Source organism: Myotis myotis, unplaced genomic scaffold, assembly GCF_014108235.1.
Source record: "Myotis myotis isolate mMyoMyo1 unplaced genomic scaffold, mMyoMyo1.p scaffold_m19_p_45, whole genome shotgun sequence".
Taxonomy (NCBI): Eukaryota; Metazoa; Chordata; class Mammalia; order Chiroptera; family Vespertilionidae; genus Myotis; species Myotis myotis.
In genome coordinates this window covers 242,395-258,818 of record NW_023416352.1, presented here as the reverse complement: position 1 = coordinate 258,818, position 16,424 = coordinate 242,395, and the positions used below count along the sequence as shown (strand labels likewise).

At 53.8% G+C, this 16,424-nt stretch overlaps 1 protein-coding gene across 2 annotated transcripts; it reads right to left on the bottom strand.

The window, feature by feature from the left end:
* Nucleotides 1-629: 629 nt before the first annotated feature.
* Nucleotides 630-7,802, bottom strand: NR1H2 (nuclear receptor subfamily 1 group H member 2). 2 transcript variants are annotated; one of them, XM_036307176.1, is made up of 10 exons: nt 7,660-7,802; nt 7,397-7,531; nt 6,538-6,599; nt 6,323-6,454; nt 5,730-6,020; nt 5,382-5,647; nt 5,002-5,181; nt 4,073-4,172; nt 1,542-1,750; nt 630-1,222 (listed from the first exon to the last, which is right to left on the bottom strand). In XM_036307176.1, exons 3-10 carry the CDS (start codon nt 6,578-6,580, stop codon nt 1,076-1,078), a joined length of 1,368 nt encoding a protein of 455 aa, XP_036163069.1. In that variant the 5' UTR covers nt 6,581-6,599; nt 7,397-7,531; nt 7,660-7,802; the 3' UTR covers nt 630-1,075. The 2 variants fall into 2 exon arrangements, with proteins under 2 accessions (XP_036163069.1, XP_036163070.1); XM_036307177.1 differs by having other exon boundaries at nt 7,642-7,759.
* Nucleotides 7,803-16,424: the final 8,622 nt, after the last annotated feature.

The following is a 16,424-nucleotide window of genomic DNA, read 5'->3' as shown; positions in this document are numbered from 1 at the left end:
CCCCATTCCCCTGCATCCTAGCTGTCCCCATGCACTCCCCCGCTGCCACCTCTGAGGGACTCTGTCTTGTTTGCTGGTTTCCGATGCCTAAAATCGTGTTTGGCACATGGGAAACGCTCCATACATACCAGAAGGAATGGCATGTGTTCCCAGAACGGACACGGGTGGCTTCGGCAAGTACTTGTCGACGGAGGGACCGTCCCAGCCCCCTCATCCACGTAAACTGTCTTTCATGAGCTGCCTCCCACTCGCCTTACACAGGGGGCCGACCCTGAGGCCATCAGGGGCCTCTCCTGAACCCATCACTGCGAACACCCCTCCCACCCGCCCAGCAGCCGTCTAAAGCAGTGGTTCCCAACCTTCTGGCCCTTAAAATACAGCTCCTCATGTGGTGATCCCCAACCATAACATTATTTTCGTGGCTACTTCATAACTGTAATGTTGCTACTGTGATGAATCGTCATGTAAATATCTGATATGCAGGATGGTCTTAGGCGACCCCTGTGAAAGGGTCGTTCGACCGCCAAAGGGGTCGCGACCCACAGGTTGAGAACCGCTGGTCTAAAGGGCCAGTGTGGGGTCACTGGCGGCCCATCCCCAGCCCACCTCACACTCACTCTGGCTCAGGGCAGGTTTCTATTCGTATTTTATTTTCCCATTTTTTTGTGTGGTTTTTCTTTTAGTTTTTATTAAATAAAAGCAGAGGGAGAGGGGGCCTGCAGTCTCTCAGGCTGTGGGAGAGCCGTGGGCCTCCCCTCCCTCTGTTCAAGGTGCACTGCGCAGTGGGCTTGAGTGTAAGCTGGGCGGGAGAGCAGCTGGAAGTGCTTGGAGAGGTCAGAGGTCAGGGCCTGCGACCCATCCACACCTCCCAGGAAGACTCAGTGGGCAGGGAGGGAGCCTCCTGGACCCTGACGGGGGCTTATCCTGAGGGCTAAGGGCTGGCTGGGCCAGGGCTGTGCTCCAAGCCACAAGGTGGGCCCCCAGGCTCGGCTCCTTCCCCCCCTCCCCCAGGAGGAAGGCATGGCCACGTCCATTCGTTGGAAGGTGCAGGGCTGCGGGCAGGGTTGCTGGACCCTCACTCGTGGACGTCCCAGATCTCCGACAGCAGAGGCGGCAGCTTCTTGTCCTGGAGCCGCAGGGCGAAGACCTGCTCCGAGTGCACGGAGCTGAGCGTGCGCAGGCTCACCAGCTTCATCAGCATGCGGGGGAAGCGCAGCTGGTCCTGCCGGCGACAGGAGGACAGTGGGTGCCGGCCAGGCCCTGCGCTGTGAGGCTCTGGCCAGCCCGCCAGAGGGCCCCCTCCCCAGGCTGAGCCAGGAGAGCAAGCCAGTGTGGGCAGAGGCCAAGGAGAGCATGGGGACCCCGCCCCTGTGCTTGCACGAGGCGAGCTCCTGGGTGAGGGGACGGGGCCTGGGCACAGGCTCTGCTGAGAGGACATGGGCCAGAGCTCAGGGTGCTGCCGGGGGAGGCCGGACGCCGGCCCCAGCTGACCCCACGCGGGGCTGGACTTGCTGGGCCTCCCAGACCCCGGGAGCTGGTACCTGCGGCCTCTTGATGCGCGTGTAGGAGAGCAGCGCCTCCACGTAGGGCTGCTGCAGGGCCTCCACGCGGCTGGGCTCCTGCACGTTGGGGCGGTCGGCGGAGAAGATGTTGATGGCAATGAGGAGGGCGTACTCGGCGTCGTCCAGGCCCAGCCGCCGCATGGCCCGGGAGAACTCGAAGATGGGGTTGATGAACTCCACCTGCAGGCCTGCGGGGCGGGAGGCGGAGGCCCCCCCATAAACACGCCGCCCGAAACCGGCCCCCACGCCCGGCCTGACACTGCCCAGCGGGATGAGGAAGACGGCGGCCATGCTCGTGCTCCCGTCACCTCCGCTGGCCCGTGTCCCCGCTGCCTGGAGAGTGCCTGGCACGGAGAAGCTGTGCCATAAACCTGCCCCGAGTGAGGGAACGGGGTCTGAGAGCGGCCGTTTGGGCAGCAATTGCTACGCCATCACCACCTGCGCTTCTTCGGGCTTCCGGGGACCTCTCGGCAGGAAAAGGAGAGTCTGAAGCCCGGGTCACAGTGTGTCGCCCCCTGCGTGGGTTCCCCTGCCCTCAGTGGAACTCATCCCCAAGAGGGACTCATTCATTCATTCATTCATTCATTCGTTCATTCATTCGTTCGTTCATTCGTTCATTCATTCGTTCGTTCATTCATTTGTTCGTTCATTCATTCGTTCATTCGTTCATTCATTCGTTCGTTCATTCGTTCATTCATTCATTGATTCGTCAAACTTCCCTGGGCACCTACTACATGCCACTGGAGAGAGCCATTTACAAGCCAAAGTCCGTGCTCGGTGGAACTCACTTGGGAACGATGGATGTGTCTCTCTCCCTGCCTCTCCCTCTCAAATCAATTAGAACATATCCTCGGGTGAGGATTAAAAAAAAAAAAATGGGGGCCCTAGCTGGTTTTGCTCAATGGATAGAGCACCGGCCTGTGGACTGAAGGGTCCCAGGTTGGACTCCAGTCAAGGGCATGTACCTTGGTTGTGGGCTTGATCCCCAGTAGGGGGCATGCAGGAGGCAGCTGATCAATGATTCTCTCTCATCGCTGATGATTCTCTCTCTCTTTCCCTCTCCTTTCCTCTTTGAAATCAATAAAAATATATTTTTAAAAAATTGGGGGGAAAAAAAGAGAAACACACACACACACACAAAACAGGGGGGAAACATTGGGAAGGAAGTCAGGATAAGCTGGTACCCTAGTTCTGGGCAAAGGGACCAGCAAGTACAAAAGCTCTGAGGCAGGAGTACCTTTGATTATTCAAATAAGAAAGAGGAGACAGGAGGACAGGAGGAGAGTGAGTGAGGAGAAGGGCAGGAGATGAGGAAGGGGAAGGCATGGAGCCAGACCCTGCAGGCCCGTGGTAGCTTTCCTCCCAGGGGATGGGAGCCAGGGAGGGTTCTGATCAGAGGGACATGAGCCGATAGGGTGTTAATACTGGGCAGGGGTGGAGGCGGGAGACCAGTGAGGGACCCTGCCGTGGGCTAGGGAGACAATAGAGGCCTGGACTGTGGCAGTGGCAGAGGATGGGGGGGTGGGGGGAGCGGTGGGACCCCAACCTTTTCTCCAGCCTTATCTCTGCGCTCCAGCCGTCAAGGCTTCCTTGTAGTTCCTTAAAACTGCCCAGCTCTTCTCCACCTCAGGGCCTTTGCACATGCTGACACCCCGCCCGCTGTGCCCTGCTGACAACCTCCTACTTAAAGGGTGACTGACTGTCCTGGGTGATGGGAGGGCCGCGCGTTAAAGGGAAGAGGGGGTGAGAAGCAGACACCGGGGAGTACAGACAGGTGCCCCCGGGAGAGCAGGACTTCCTGAGAAAGACCAGAGGCCGAGAGAGAGGGGCCTCTGCACATGGGGTTCCCCCTGGGCAATGCTACTCCCCACCCCCCTTTTCCTTGGCGAGGCCTCTCAGCCCTCAGCTCGCCTGCACTTCCTCCACACGCCCACGCCCCCAAGTTAAGTGCTCTGAGAGAGGGCAGGGACTGGGGTTGCCCTACATAGCTGCGTAGGCTGCACACTTCACAATGGACTGCGAGCCAGCCGCCCTCGGGTGGGACCGGGCTGTGGGTGGACGGAGTGTCTTTCAAGCCCCACCAAGATGCCTTCTGGGATAGCAGGGCCCTCTGTCTCCTGCTGCACTGCGTCCCAGTGGGCAGCGTCAACCACCAATACACGTGCTCTTACCGCACTGCGGGGGGGCACTCAACCCTCACCCCACTTTTTTTTCTTTTTACGATTTTTTTTACTGAGAGAAGAAGGAAGAGGGAGAAAGAGAGAAACATCCATGTGATGTTTCTGTATGCCTCCTACGACCGGGGATCAAGGCTGCAACCTGGGCATGTGCCCGGACTGGGAACCGAACTGGCAACCTTTCGGTGCACGGGACGATGCCCGGCCAATTGAGCCACAGGCTCACCCCGCTTTAGAGATGGAAAAACGGAGGCTCGGCCAGGGACGAGGCAGCTGAGGCCTCCCAGGCAGGTCTCCCCACCCTGCCCCGACCCCCGCTGCTCTCAGCCGTACCTGCGCGATGGAAGTCGTCCTTGCTGTAGGTGAAGTCCTTCAGGAAAGTGATGCACTCCGTCTCGTGGTTGTAGCGTCTGGCCGTCTCCAGCAGCATGATCTGAGGGGGCAGCAGGGAGGGGGCAGGCAGGGGCGTGAGGAGCCCCTGGGACCCCTTTGGCCACCAGTCCCTCCTCTCCTGGCCTGGAAGGGGGCCCGATCTCACCAGGATCATCCCTGGTCCCTCTGCCACCCCCAACCCCCCCGTTCTCAGCCACAGCAGCCTGCAGTCAGCACGCTGGACGCCCCAAGCTCTCTCCCTCCTCGTTCAGCACCGTCCGCTCAGGACACGCTCCCCAGTGGTCAGCAGGCGCAGGGGAGGGCTGTGTGTGTTCTGTCCACTGACAGGTGCCCAGCACGTGGAAGGGAGCCTGGCACACACTAGGCACTCAGTCCTTATTTGTCACCGTTGCTTTGGCTCAAATGTCATCAACTCCGAACAGGCTTTGTGGCAAGTTCTCTCAAGTGTGTCCCTCCAGCCTCAGCCCATTTCCTTCCTCCCCTTGGCCCGTGGGAACCTCTGATGACCTTGTTTAGTATTTTGACATTCCTCCATAAGAGACAGGCCCACAGCCCCAGCTGGTTTGGCTCAGTGGATAGAGCATCAGCTTGCGGACTGAAGGGTCCCGGGTTCGATTCCAGTCAAGGGCACATGCCTGGGTGGTGGGCTCGATCCCCAGTAGGGAGCGTGCAGGAGGCAGCCAATCAATGGTTCTCTCTCATCATTGATGTTTCTCTCTCTCCCTCTCCCTTCCTCTCTGAAATCAATAAAAATATATTTAAAAAAACAAAAAAAAGATATAGGCCCACAATGGCAAGGACTAGGGGGGAATTGTGATTGTTCTAGGGCTTATCTCGCAGGCAGGAGGGAAGGGAGGGCCGGCTGTTACCTCAATGGTAGACGCCTTCAGGAGGGCGATCTGGTCCTCACGGCCCAGCTGCAGGAAGCCGGGCACCTGCTTGGCAAAGTCCACGATCTCCTGGACTGAGATGATGGCCAGCTCCGTGAAGTGGGCGAAACGCTGCTGGCGGGCATCGCGGGACTGGGGGTCTGCGCCCAGAGGCCAGGGCTGGGGCATGGGAGTGGGGTGGGGGTGGGGGGGAGGGGAGTTATTCTCTGGACTCTTCCCAAGAACCCAAGGCCCGGGGGGCACCTTGAGGCAAAGCCTGCACCCCGGGAGCTCGTCCTCTCCAAGCCCCTGCCCGCCGGAGCCTCATTCCCTTCCCATGCCAGGCCCACGGCCTCTCAAGGCTGCGCCAGGGGCAGTACCGTGACTTTGGGCTGGTCGGAGAAGGAGCGCTTGTTGCACTGCAGCTGGGCCGCCACCAACTGCTGGATCATCAGTTCCTGAGCGGCCGTTAACTGGACACCCTCGCCTTCCCCGGAGCCCTGGCCACCCCCATCGGACCCTCCAGGGGAGGCCCCAGGCCCAGAGGCTGAGCCGCTGCTGACTCCGGGCGCCGAGGGTGACTGCTGCTGCTGCTGCTGCTGCTTCCGAATCTTCTTCTTCCGGATCTGCTCCTCGGAGAGGACGCCTGTGGGGAGAGGCAGGCCTCAGCGGGAGGCCCCAGGGCTGGGCAGCGGCCAGGCTGGCACTGCTCCCTCGCGGGCACTCACACTGCTCCCTCATCCCGGCCTCCTTGCACTTGCGCAGGCGGCACTGCTGGCACTTGCGGCGCATGAAGGCGTCCATCTGGCAGGTCCCGCCGCCCCGGCAGGCGTAGCGCCCGGCGCCGCCTCGGACCACGCTGCGCCGGAAGAAGCCCTTGCAGCCTTCGCAACTGAGCACGTTGTAGTGGAAGCCGGAGGCCTTGTCCCCGCACACGCGGCACAGCTCGTGGCCCAGCATCTTTGGAGCCGGGCCCTTCTTGCGCTTGCGCTCTGGCTCCTCTGCGGGGTCTGGGATGACTGGGGTGGGTGGACGGAAGCCGGGAGAGAGTCACAAAAGCAAACCAGCCAGAGAGACAGGCCCGTGAGCGAGCAGAGGGGGTACAGAGGGGGGCCCAGGGAGATGGCGCTTCAGAGGGACAGATGTGTATGTCAGTGAACCCCAAGAATGAATCACATGGAGAGGTGTCCAGGAGGAGAAGAAAAAATATCAACAAGAAATCAGAGCCTCCTTGTCCTCATTTCCGACCTTTCTCTCTCCCTGGATCCCTCCCCCAGCCTCCCGTACCAAGTTCCAACCGGTTCCTGGACCCCGTTCTCACCCACGCTGCAGGCTGAGCCGACCCCATCACTGCCTGGGACATCGGGGTCCGGGCCCCCAGGCCACGGCTCAGGACGCTCCTCCTTTACCAAGGGTTTCGAAGAGGGGGCGCTGGGCTGAGGGGGGACATTTCCTGAGAGAGGGAAGCATAGTGAGTTTCTCCGGACAAGTGTGTGATGGAGCAGTGTGGGCTGGGCTGGGAAGGGGCTCACTCACCAGGCAAGGGGGTGTTCTGGGAACTCGAGGTCGGGGTGGACATGGTGGGGTCACGGAGCAGCCTGCAAAACACAGGGGGACGGAGAGGCTTGTGGGCCAGGGAAGTTCAGCCACAGGTCTTAAGGGGACACACCTTCCTTCCAAGGTTCCCAGATTCCTCCCTTAGGGCATACAGAGCCCAACCCCAGCCCCCCAATTCTAAGAGGGCCGCCCCTTCTACTTCAGGACAGCCCCCGGCTTGGCCTCAAGCCACGTCCTCAGCTAGATCCCGCCCCCTGCAGGCCCCCCCCTGCAGGCCCCCCCCTGCAGGCCCCCCCCAACTCCAGGCTCTGCCCACCCGCTCTGTCCAGGTCCTGTCCCTTCTTACCACTAAGTTTTTTTCTTTTTTTTAAATGTGTTGCTTATATTTTATTGACTTTTACAGAGAGAAAGGGAGAGGGATAGAGAGTTAAGAAACATCGATGAGAGAGAAACATCGATGAGCTGCCTCCTGCACACTCCCCACTGAGTATGTGCCCCCAACCAAGGTACATGCCCTTGACGGGAATCGAACCTGGGACCCTTCAGCTCGCAGGCCGACACTCTATCCACTGAGCCAAACCGGTTAGAGCTCATCCCACCTACTCTTACTCCATCCCACTCAGCCGAGGAAGAAAACCCATCTCTCCTTCTACCCCCGCCTCCTCCCATTATGCTCCGCCCCCATCCTTTCCACCGCCCAGGTTGCACCCTCACTCCTCCCATCAAGTGCCTGCCGATCACTTTGCCCCGCTCCATCGGTGCCCTTCCCCCCAGACCCCGACCCCTCCCCTCCCATGAAGCCCCGCCCCGCCCCGCCCATCAGGCCCCGCCCCCACACCTCTCTCCAGGTCCCGCCCCTCTCCAAACACCAGTGGGGGGCGGGGCTCATGGCTGCGCGCGAGGGTCTCGTGGGCGGTCTCTCGCGGGGTCTCCTGCTCCCGTTGCCCTGGAAACAGCCGGGGAGCGACGCGAGCTACGGAAAGGAGGGCGAGAAGGAGAGAAGGGCTGAGCAGAGAAGTGCGGGGAACTCCGGGAAGCCCCGGGCTTGGGGCGCTCCCCGCATCTCCCCACACTCGGATGCACCTGCGCCTGTCCCCTTACTCTGCTGCTCTTTCTCCTCTTCTGTGTCCCCTGTACGCCACCGCCGCTCCGGTCTTCTCAAAAGTAACTTCGCCACTTCTTCCGGCAACCCCACTGTGCATCACTTCCGGCAAGGGGAGGGGAGTCGGGGATGACGGACTTCCGGTCCGCCTAGAACTAGCCAAGTCAGTTGCCCCGCAGTGGAGTCGTGCAACCTTTGGAAGTTTACCCTCCCGGCAGGTGCACTAGAGGCAAAAGCGTTCCGGACTCATTCTGTCAGACGTGGCCAGTGCCAAACCTCCCCGGCCAGGCGCCGAGTGTCTCTCTGGGCTCCCGGGAAAAGACTTACTCGGCATATATCTCCCCAACCAGCGCTCCTTTTCGCACAGGACTGAGTTCAAGAACGTTTGTCCCTTTTTGGTTGTTTTAAGTTTTCCCAATTTGGAGATGCTCTGATTATTAGTTTTAAATAAGTTAAATTACAAACCTTGACCCAGAACAAAAACATTTTTTAAATAACAGTGATAGGAAGAATTAAAATACCATAGCCTTCTCCTAGTAAAAAAGATACAACTAATAGCTTTTAAAGAAAACTCAGAATACTTGACCAGGTAAAAGATGGAAGTTGTTCCAAAGTCTTTCCCCGCCCCCACCCCATGACAATCAGCTCTATATTGAGCATATATACATTTTGTAAAAAGGGAGTGTCTGACCCATGATTTTTGTAGCTTGTTTAGTCCATCTGGCATGGCCTTGAAGCTGTGACGTTTTTCATCTGAGGATGTTACCATTAAAACGAGTGGTTAAACCCAGCTGGTGTGGCTCCGTGGTTGAACATGGACCTATGAACCAGGAGGTCAGGGTTCGAGTCCGGTCAGGCCACATGCCCAGATTGCTTAATGGATCCCTTGTGGGGGCTGCGCAGGAGGCAGCCAATCAATGATTCTCTCTGGTCGATGTTTCTATCTCTCTCTCCCTCTCCCTTCCTCTCTAAAATTAATAATAAAATATATATATATTTTTTAAAAATACACACAAAAAAAGTGGTTAAGGTGGGCATCAGGGGGGCCGGCTGAACCCATGTCTGCTTTCTCGCTGTGTCATGTTAAGCCAAGCTGATTACCCTCCTTGTGCCTCTGTTTCTTCATCTGTAAATTGGGAACAAGACCTCACTGCACGGTCATTAGGGTTACGTGAAGTAAAAAGCACGAACCGGGCCAGGCTCCAATCAGGAGCCCAGGGTGTTGAGCTATGTTTATTCTTGCGGATGTTAAAGTTGTGTTTAGCTTTTCACCAGCAGAACAGTGCCAAGGGCTGAAATAGAATGCAGGTGAATTGCAACAGTTTTGGAGCAAGTCGCGTTCCTCTCGGTCTCGGGGAAAATTCTTTGTATTTCTCTTTGAGGCAGGGTAGCAAGAAGCTAGGAACATTCCTTGGCAAGTGGAATGAGGAGACTGAGGCAGATAGCGGAACACTTTACAGCCAGATTCAGCAGGTCGCCAGGGCCAAAAGCCTTGGGTGCCTACAAAGGGCAAAACTGGTGCCAAACCTGGCCCCCAGGGTGGCCTTTCCTCCCCTGACATGTCCTTGGCCGTGCGGTTTTGACGCCCTGAGCTTTCCTCCACGGAGATACCAGCTCCAAGCCCCTGCAAAGCAAAAAGCGGCAAAACCAGGCCAGCAACACCAGGACCAGCTAGATGACTCATCACCCCTGACACTGACCAATCAGTAGAGACCATGACTCTGAAACAATACACCTAGAGCCCTAGCTAGGTTGGCTCAGTGGATAGAGCATCGGCCTGCAGACTGAAGGGCCCTGGGTTCGATCCCGGTCAGGGGATGACTGGGTTGTGGGCTCAATCCCCAGTGGGGGGCATGCGGAGGCAGTTGATCAATGATCCTCTCATCATTGATGTTTTTATATCTTTCTCCCTCTCCATTCCTCTCTGAAATCAATAAAAAATAAAAAATAAACATATATTTTAAAAACACACACAACACACCTGGAAAATCTGATAATATTCTGTTGCAACCCTTCCCTAAGCCCTCTCCTAACTCCCAGCCTTTAAAACCCGCAAACCTAAGAACCCAGCCTGCACTTCCCCTCCAGGGAGCACGCCCAAGCCTTTCCCTTGCCCTCTTTCCCCACCACGGGTGTGCATCTCCTAAATTTTAAAGGACCGCCCCCCCCCATGTGACTTGCGACCAGAGGAGCGATGGGCAGCGGCAGCCTGCACACCCCCCACTGGGGATCGAGCCTGCAACACAGGCATGTGCCCTGACAGGGAATCGAACTGCCACCTCCTGGTTCACAGGTCAACGCTCAACCACTGAGCCATGCCAGCCAGGCCCAAGTGCTTCTTGGAGGACGTTTATGGAAGCTGCGGACAGTGAAACGAGGAAGGGCCTAAGGGTAGAAGAAGCAAGAGGGAGACGAGGCGGGGCTGCCGTCAGCTCCCTGGAGAGTCAGAGGAAAGGGTTCAGGGATTAGCTCAGGACAAGCTGCCGCTGCCCATTGCTCCTCTGGTGGCAAGTCTCATGGGTGGGTGGGGGGGGGGTCTCTTCCTCTTTGAATTTAATAAAAATATATTTAAAAAATAAAAAATAGCCCTGACTGGTTTGGCTCAGGGGATAGAGCGTCAGCCTGCGGACTGAAGGGTCCTGGGTTCGATTCCAGTCGGGGGCATGTGCCTTGGTTGCGGGCATATCCCTGGTGGGGGGTGTGCAGGAGGCAGCTGATCGATGTTCCTCTCTCATCGATGTTTCTGACTCTCTGTCCCTCTCCCTTCCTCGCTGTAAAAAATCAATAAAATATATTTAAAAAAATAAATAAATAAAGTGTTCAATTTTCCTGGCCAGCATGGCTCAGTGGTTGAGCGTCAACCCATGAACCAGGAGGTCACGGTTCGATTCCCGGTCAGGGCACAGGCCTGGGTTGTGGGCTCAATCCCCATTGCGGGGTGTGCAGGAAGCAACTGATCCCATGATTCTCTGTCATCATTGATGTTTCTAGCTCTCTCTTCCTCTCCTCTCTTCTCTAAAATCAATGAAAACATATTTTTTTTTAAATTAAGTGTACAATTTGGTGGTTTTTAGTATATACATGGACTTATTGCAACCATCACCACTATTTTTTTTAATATATTTTATTGATATTTTACAGAGAGGAAGGGAGAGGGATAGAGAGTTAGAAACACCAATGAGAGCCGAAACCAGTTTGGCTCAGTGGATAGAGCGTCAGCCTGCAGACTGAAAGGTCCCAGGTTCGATTCCGGTCAAGGGCATGTACCTGGGTTGCGGGCACATCCCCAGTAGGAGATGTGCAGGAGGCAGCTGATCAATGTTTCTCTCTCATCGATGTTTTTAACTCTCTATCTCTCTCCCTTCCTCTCTGTAAAAAATCAATAAAATATATTAAAAAAAAGAAAAAAAGAAACACCAATGAGAGAGAAACATCGATTAGCTGCCTCCTGCACACCCCCCACTGGGGATGTGCCCGCAACCAAGGTACATGCCCTTGACCGGAATCGAACCTGGGACCCTTCAGTCCACAGGACAAAGCTCTATCCACTGACCCACACCGGTTAGGGCCATCACCACTATTTATAACACATTTGTCACCACTGGAAAAGGAACCCCATACCCACTAAATCAGCTGTCGCCAATCAGTGGCCCGGGGACCACTGGTGGTCCGTGAGGTCCAAAGGGTTGGCTACCGCTGCACTAAATCACCCTCAATTATCCCATCCCAAGCCCTAGGCAAACATTAATCTACTTTCTGTCTCTATGGATTTGTTTATCCTGGCAAATTCCATTTCCTATAGATCAGCGGTTCTCAACCTGTGGGTCGAGACCCCTTTGGGGGTCGAACAGCCCTTTCACAGGGGTCGCCTAAGACCATCGGAAAACACACATATAATGACATATTGTTTTTGTGATGAATCACTAGGCTTTCATTATGTTCAATTTGTAACAATGAAAGTGGGGGTCACCACAGCATGAGGAGCTGTATTAAAGGGTCGGGGCATTAGGAAGGTTGAGAACCGCTGCTATAGATGGAACCTTAGCCTATATGCCCTTCAGTGCCTGGCTTCTTTCATTTAGCATAAAGTTTTCAAGGTTCACCCATGTTGTACCATGTACTCGTTTCTGTTGTGTCTGAATACTAACTCCCTGGACCACATTTTATTTACCCATTCATCTGCGGATGGGCATTTGGTTGTTTCCATTCTTGCATATAGTACTGCTATGAACATTCAAATGCAAGTGTTTGTGTAGATACGTTTCCATTTCTCTTGGGTACATACCTAGGAGTGGAATTGCTGGGTCATATTTACGGGGATTGTATAAATGTTCAACCTTTTGAGGGCTGCCACACCGCATGCACCATGTTATATTCCCACCAGTAACATGCGAGGATTTCAACTTCTCTACATCCCTACCAACACTTACCTATCTATCTTTTTTTATGATAGCCATTCTAGTGGGTGCCAAGTGATATTTCATTGTGGTTTTAATTTGCACTTCTCTGAGAGCCAATTCGATTTCTTTTATCACCAATAATTTGTAACGTGTAATTCTGCTTTTACTAGTGAAACCCAGGGATAGTATAGCGGATCTATGTCCCCAACAACAAAATATCATTTTACCTCACCAACTGCAATACAAAAGAGAAGTCATCAGAGCTGGTAATAAAGTGATTTGCACTTCACCAGAGGCACACGAGAGAGGTACGATGTGGTAGTCAGGTCTTACTTCGAAACCTAGAGTTACTGTGAATTTGAAAGCTGCAGTGCAGTCTGACCCAGGAGTGTTGTGTCGCCGACTCACATGCCTCAAATAGCACTGCCTGCGTGATGCGATTCTTCCAAAATTGTGGCCAAGTCTTTTTTTTTTTTTTTTAAATATATTTTTTATTGATTAAGATATTACATATGTGTCCTTGTCCCCACGTTACCCTCTACCCCCCACCCCCCCCACCCCCGCTCATGCCCTCACCCCCCCGTTGTCCATGTCCATTGATTAGGCCTATATGCTTGCATATAAGTCCTTTGGTTGATCTTTCCCCCTTACTCCCACCCTCCCCTACCTTCCCTCCAAGTCCCGAAAGTCCAATCAATGCCTCTCCGTCTCTGGATCAGTCCTTGTTCATCAGCTTATGTTGTTCATTATATTCCACAAATGAGTGAGATCATGTGGTATTTATCCGCTCTCCAGTTCCATCCATGCTGTGGCAAATGGTAAGAGTTCCTTTTTCTTCTTCCTCTTCTTAAAGAATACCTTTCAGCATTTCATATAATGCTGGTTTGGTGGTGATGAACTCCTTTAGCTTTTTCTTATCCGTGAAGCTCTTTATCTGACCTTCTATTCTGAATGATAGCTTTGCTGGATAAAGTAATCTTGGTTGCAGGTTCTTGCTATTCATCACTTTGAATATTTCTTGCCACTCTCTTCTGGCCTGCATGGTTTCTGTTGAGAAATCAGCTGACAGTCGTATGGGTACTCCCTTGTAGGTAACTGACTGTCTTTCTCTTGCTGCTTTTAAGATTCTCTCTTTATCTTTTGCTCTTGGCATTTTAATTATGATGTGTCTTGGTGTGGTCCTCCTTGGATTCCTTTTGTTTGGGGTTCTCTGCGCTTCCTGGACTTGTAAGTCCATTTCTTTCACCAGGTAGGGGAAGTTTTCTGTCATTATTTCTTCAAAAAGGTTTTCAATATCTTGCCCTCTCTCTCCTTCTGGTACCCCTATAATTCTGATGTTGGTACGCTTGAAGTTGTCCCAGAGGTTCCTTACACTATCTTCATATTTTTGGAATCTCTTTTCTTTTTTCTTTTTCGGTTGGGTATTTTTTGTTTCTTTGTATTTCAAATCTTTGACTTGATTCTTGAGATCCTCTTGTCTGCTGCTGGATCTCTGTAAATTATTCTTTATTTCAGTCAGTGTATGCTTAATTTCTAGTTGGTCCTTTTTCATGTCCTCCATGGTCTCACTATACTTATTGAGGGATTCATTAAATTTATCGGCGGTTTCCATAAAATTCTTGAAAAACCTTATAAACGTGGCCTTGAACTCTATATCCAATCGTTTGCTTTCCTCCATTTCTGCCATTTGTGACCTGTTTCTTTGTCTCCGCATTTTGGCAGCTTCCCTGTGTTGATAGAGTGGCCCTGTGCGCCAGGTGTCCTGTAGGGCCCAGTAGCTCAGCCTCCCCAGTTACCTGGGGTGGACACTCTTGGTGCACTCTTGGTGCCTTGGTTGTTGTAGAATCACTGGGAGGAATTGACCTCCAGGCCAATTGGCTGTGAGAATCAGCTGTGTCTAAAGTGGGAGAACTTCTGTGCTGAAGACACCCTTCTGGGGCAAGACTTGCTTCAGTGGGGCTTTGGTGCTCACTGAGTCTGCTCCCTGAGTGTGTCCCTTATGGATCTGAGGAGTTGCAGTCTGGATGGACCCCCTCTGACCACTGGTTACAGTGGCTCCTGGATCTAAGGAGGTGCTAATTCAGCCTCTGCCTGAGGCCACACAGCAGGAGCCACGAAGAGGCTCAGCTGTGAAGCAATGCAAGCCGCTGCGGGGCCTTGGGCCTTCTCTTGGAAGTTCCAGGTCTGCCTGGCTCGGCTGCAGTTAGGTACATTCACATGCAAAAGCCTCTGCCGCAGCCTGGGTGGGGCGGGGTCTCAGGGAGTCAAAGGGCGGAGAAAGCAGCTATGGCCGATTCTCCGCCCGGAGTCGCGTGTCTCAGTGTCCCCGTAACGGCTGCAAGCACCTCTGAGGGAAAGCCTCCCTCAAGTTCGCCCGCTGCCGGACAGACCAGCCTCTCCCCGTATGAGACCTGGGTCCCCAGAGACTTCCCAGAACCGGAGTTCAGAGCAGTCAGGAGCCTGTGATTCAAAAAGACAGCCGCGTCCTCAGGTGCTACCCCCTTTCCTCGCGCGCGCGCGCCGCCGTACCTCTGCACTTCACCTCCGCAGCGCCTCTGGCTCTCAGCGTGCTTTTCTTTCCTTCTAGTTGTAGAATTTACACTCAGCCAGCCTTCCTGTTGTTCTGGATGATGTTTGCTCAGTCCTTTGCGGTAATTTTCAATTGTTGTGTGAGGCGACAATTTCCCGGTGTTTACCTATGCCGCCATCTTAGTTGCTTCGTGGCCAAGTCTTAATGAAGTCATCAGTAAGACCAGGCAGGAACAATTCTGGCATATTTATTTTTATGTATATTTTAATATATTTTTATTGATTTCAGAGAGAAGGGAGAGGGAGAGAGAGATAGAAACATCAATGATGAGAGAGAAACATTGATCGGCTGCCTCCCGCACGCCCCCATCTGGGGATCAAGCCCCGGGAACCAGCGCATGTGCCCTGACCGGGAATGGAACTGTGACCTCCTGGTTCATAGGTCAATGCTCAACCGCTGAGCCACACCCACCTGTGTAAATTGGCATATTTATTTATTTATTTAATATTTTTTTATTGATTTCAGAGAGGAAGGGAGAGGGAGAGAGAGAGATAGAAACATCAATGATGAGAGAGAATCATCGATCGGCTGCCTCCTGCATGCCCCCCCACCGGGAACTGAGCCCGCCACCCAGGCATGTGCCCTTGACCAGAATGGAACCTGGGACTCTTCAGTCCACAGGCCAAGGCTCTATCCACTGAGCCAAACCTGCCAGGGCAATTTGGCATATTTAAAAAGGAAGCCAGGGTGGCTAGAGTTGAGTGGTCTGAGGAGGAGGGTGCAAGGTAAGACCCAAGTGGGATGGAGGTCCGATCATGAGGCCCTCTGGGCCGGACCTGTCCAACACGGGCTGAGCATTCACAGGAAAACAAAACAACAACAACAACAAAGAACTTTTTTGCCTTCCATGTCTACAAGTGGACTACACTTCCCAGACTCCCTTGCAGCTAGGTGAGTCCACGTGACTGTGTTCCAGCCAAGGGAACCTGGAGCGAAAGAGGCCTCTGCGAGGTTGAAAGCAAGGCTCTGGGCTGACTCAAAGGTGCCTGGAGCCTCAAGATCTGGGTTCAAATCCCCAGAGCACAGGCGGACTGTCCCCTCCCCCTTCCCTTCTAGGAAATGTGCACAATCATCCCTCTTTTACAAGGTTTCTGGGCCATTAAATAAAATGGTGGATTGAAAAATCTAGTAATTCCTTATCCAAGTTTGGGATCGTGCTGAGCAAGTCTGACGACTCAGAAAGGAGTCAGGTCTGAGCCTTACCTCATGGGTCACCCGGTCTGGTGGTGGAGGTCAACCTGGTCACAAACCATTATGTGACAAAATGGGGTAACCCAGGTCTCCTTTGCTGAGTGTGTTCAGAAGACATCTCCCAGTTTCCTTTGGCAGGGGCGGTGGGGGCCCCTTTTCCCACAGAGCAGGCAGTGGGAAGGGCAGGGGCAAAAGCAGGAAAGCTTTAAAAAGCCAGATATGTTCCAGGATTGCAGCTCAGGAACCTGGGGAGGTAACATTTTTAAAAAATTTTTTAATATTTTTAAATTGATTTCAGCAAGGAAGGGAGAGAGAGAGAGAAACATAAATGATGAGAGAGAATCATGGATCGGCTGCCTCCTGCACGCCCCCTAGTGGGGATCGAGCCCATAGCATTGGCATGTGCCCTTGACCAGGAATCGAACCTGTGACCTCTTGGTTCATAGGTCGATGCTCAACCACTGAGCCACACCAGCCAGCTGGGGAATTAACATTTAAAAATTAATTATTAAAAGGAAAAGTTACTACCTTGGGGAAGATGCTTAAAAAATACTTGGGCCCTGGCTGGTTTGGCTCAGTGGAT